This window comes from Fopius arisanus, unplaced genomic scaffold (genome assembly GCF_000806365.1).
Source record: "Fopius arisanus strain USDA-PBARC FA_bdor unplaced genomic scaffold, ASM80636v1 scaffold00040, whole genome shotgun sequence".
NCBI classification, from domain to species: Eukaryota; Metazoa; Arthropoda; class Insecta; order Hymenoptera; family Braconidae; genus Fopius; species Fopius arisanus.
This window is the reverse complement of record NW_011887779.1, coordinates 82,654-85,526: the sequence shown is the minus strand read 5'-3', so window position 1 is coordinate 85,526 and position 2,873 is coordinate 82,654. Positions and strand designations below refer to the sequence as shown.

The 2,873-nt window shown below is 36.4% G+C and overlaps 1 protein-coding gene across 1 annotated transcript; it reads left to right on the top strand.

Moving 5' to 3' along the window:
- The first annotated feature begins 47 nt into the window (after positions 1–47).
- Positions 48–2,345, top strand: LOC105266609 (uncharacterized). The gene is made up of 7 exons (XM_011304918.1): positions 48–107; positions 439–723; positions 898–934; positions 1,206–1,529; positions 1,660–1,759; positions 1,832–2,104; positions 2,172–2,345. The coding sequence occupies exons 2-7, from the start codon at positions 576–578 to the stop codon at positions 2,223–2,225; spliced, it is 936 nt and encodes a 311-aa protein (XP_011303220.1). The 5' UTR covers positions 48–107; positions 439–575; the 3' UTR covers positions 2,226–2,345.
- The last annotated feature ends 528 nt before the right edge of the window (positions 2,346–2,873 follow it).

Genomic DNA, 2,873 nt, shown 5'->3' with positions numbered 1-2,873 from the left:
AGTCCCTCCTACATCATTACAAGATAAACTTCGGAACATGACGAAAAAACGTTTTTCCCTCAATGAATATTACTGCGAGTTCAATCTTAAATGGCTAGTATACTTCGGTACGACATTATCTCCCCCACAACGACATAATACTCTAATAATCTCCAATAAATGGATAAACTGGAATAAGTGGTTTCACCTACAGTCAGTCGTCGCTAGCTATCCCCTATACGAAGTGAGATAGAGAAATTTTCATATAGATCTTTTTTATAGAGTGACTTAAGGAATAGAATAATGATCTTATCACAAATTTCGTTATTTCTCTTCATTCCGGAGATATTCAGCGATAACTGGGCACACGGCCGACGCAATTATTCCAGTTTATCCATTTATTGTATAATTTATTGTTAAATGTCGTTGTAAAAATAGAATATTAATTAATCTTCGAAGGAATATGGAATCAACATGATGGCAACAGCAGGGAGTGGTTATATTACAGCTTCTACTCCATTGTCAGTATATTTGTTATATTTATTGTGAGAACGATAGGATTTGTCCATCGAGTTTGGCTGACGAAGGAAGACTTTATGATGTGCACCATGTCTTCATCTTTTGCTGCTGGATATCTCTGCACAGTCCTGAAGAATATCAATCTCATCATGAGACAATCAGACATACTCTTCGTCCTGAAGAAATTCAATTGGGAAAGAAGTGTTTCGTGCACCCGAGATATCGGTAAATAACTTTTTTTTATTATTTCCAGTATTATAGCTGGTCTATTACTCAATATTCCAGCAATTCATCGAAACAAAAGTGTCACCAGAACAATCAACACATCAAAGATATTTACGTTGACATGGGCGATAGTCATTACTCTATACAACATATTTTTTTTCTATTCTTCTCTAGTGGAGAGCGGATGGTCCGTCGATTCTTTACCGATCAGGTGATTTTATTCGTTTGTTCGTCTTATTTTATTTTATTATCATTTCTTCATTTTAAAATGCCATTTTGGGTCACCCCCGATTTTCAGTAAAAACCACGAGATCTGGAGGAAACAGCGAAATTTTTGTTTCACCTTTTCTATAGAATTAATTGCGTTCTACAAAAAAATTATTATAAAATTACTCTATTTCTTCTAGTTTCGGGGATGTTCCTGAAAAAATGGGTTGAGATAAATCGACTGGTTAAAATATGAAGAACAATTTTTTTTCTAGCAACACACCCCTCAGGACAATCGCAAAGGCCCACAACTTCTGGATCGTCTGTGCTCTCGATTTTATTACGTGGTCGATTTTTACTTACACTGTTCTAGCGCACGACAGTTTCTTTGCGAGTCTGATGCTCCAGACCTCAACACAATTGGATATTCTCAACCACAAATTAAAAAACTGCACAAATTTCGAGATGAGCACTCAAAACGAGACTCCAGAAGTTGATGTAATTCATTTCGACTGCATCGAGATCAATCCAAAGATCAAGAATTTGAATCCTAATGAAGAATTGATCAAGTGCATTCAACATTATCAGCGAATATTCCAGTAAGTCCTTCGACTCTAATTCCAATTGAATTTAAAATTGATTTCATTCATCAATAGTAATAAATGACTCATTCAATTCATTTGAATCCATTGAATCAATTCGTTGAACTGTGCAATTTCTTCACCTCAGGATCGTGAAAACCCTGCAAAGCATTTTCGGGTGTATTCTCTTACCCCAGCTCATTTCAAGTTTAGCAATGATGTCTTTAATTGGATTTCACGTGTTTGTGGTAAGTAATTCCTATCCATCAAGACGAATTATCCCAGAAGCTGAAGAGCACAAATTATTTTCCATTATCAAGATAAAAACGATAGACCTGAACAGGCCCTCAAAGGCAATCTTCTTCAGCGTATTTTTTGGAAGTATCTTCTACCAATTATTCGCTTTCTGCTGGAGTGGAGGGCACATAATAGAGGAGAGTGATAAGACTAGTGTAGCTCTCTACTCATCTTGCTGGTACCAAGGGAATCGTTCGTTTCGGGTGAATGTCATGGTGTTCGCATCACTCGTGCAGAGGCCCATGGTGATGAGTGCTGTTGGTCTCTTTGATCTTTCTATTGTCATGTACAAAAATGTAAGTCACTCCTTCGGAGCTCAACAGTCCATGACAGTCCTGGATCACTTCCAATATTTATTTCCAGATAATGATGAAGTCATACTCAGCAATCACAATACTTAAAAACGCTTATAACTAAATCAGGGGATTCCCTTGACGAATGTGTCTTAAGCAATCACCAGGAAACCGAGTTGCTGAACCTGATATTCCGTCTCAGAATGTGACTGCATGATTATCGGGATAATCTTGCCACAATATCACCAGGAATATACCTTGTATATTACTTCACAGAATAATCATATCTTTGCTTGTCAATTTTTTTTCTTTTTTTGGTTAATATTCATGTGAGTGCCATTAAAGGAATTCACGCTGAATGGAGGGGAATTCGACACGAGGATTTCAACAACGAGAAAAACTCAGTCGATTCAAGTACTTGAATCGACTTAGAAGAAATATTCACCACAACCTAGGTTCGAATGATAAAAATTCATTAAGGACCCGTAGATTAAACAAATACTCTATTAAATTTTCAATCCCAGGTAATTGAATATACCACTGAAAATGAAATGATTCTCCTAAAAAAACAGACAGTACTCTGAATCAGAGTCCACGAATTCCGTAATTATTCCATTTCCACTCAACTGAAAATGAGGATTGCTATCCTGAGGGGCTCCAGCTCTTGAGAAAATTGTTATTATACATATAGTACAGTTAAAATTTGACATGTGAATATTACTCCGAGTTCAATTTTAAATGGCTAGTATATTTCGGTACGAAATTATCTCCC

What these genes read in the sequence shown, in the direction of transcription:
- LOC105266609 (XM_011304918.1), top strand. Translation starts at nt 576, where the DNA reads ATGATGTGCACCATGTCTTCATCTTTTGCTGCTGGATATCTCTGCACA. An exon ending in GTCGATTCTTTACCGATCAG is followed by an intron (nt 935 to 1,205) that starts GTGATTTTATTC and finishes TTTTTTTTCTAG; the next exon opens with CAACACACCCCTCAGGACAA. An exon ending in CTATTGTCATGTACAAAAAT is followed by an intron (nt 2,105 to 2,171) that starts GTAAGTCACTCC and finishes ATTTATTTCCAG; the next exon opens with ATAATGATGAAGTCATACTC.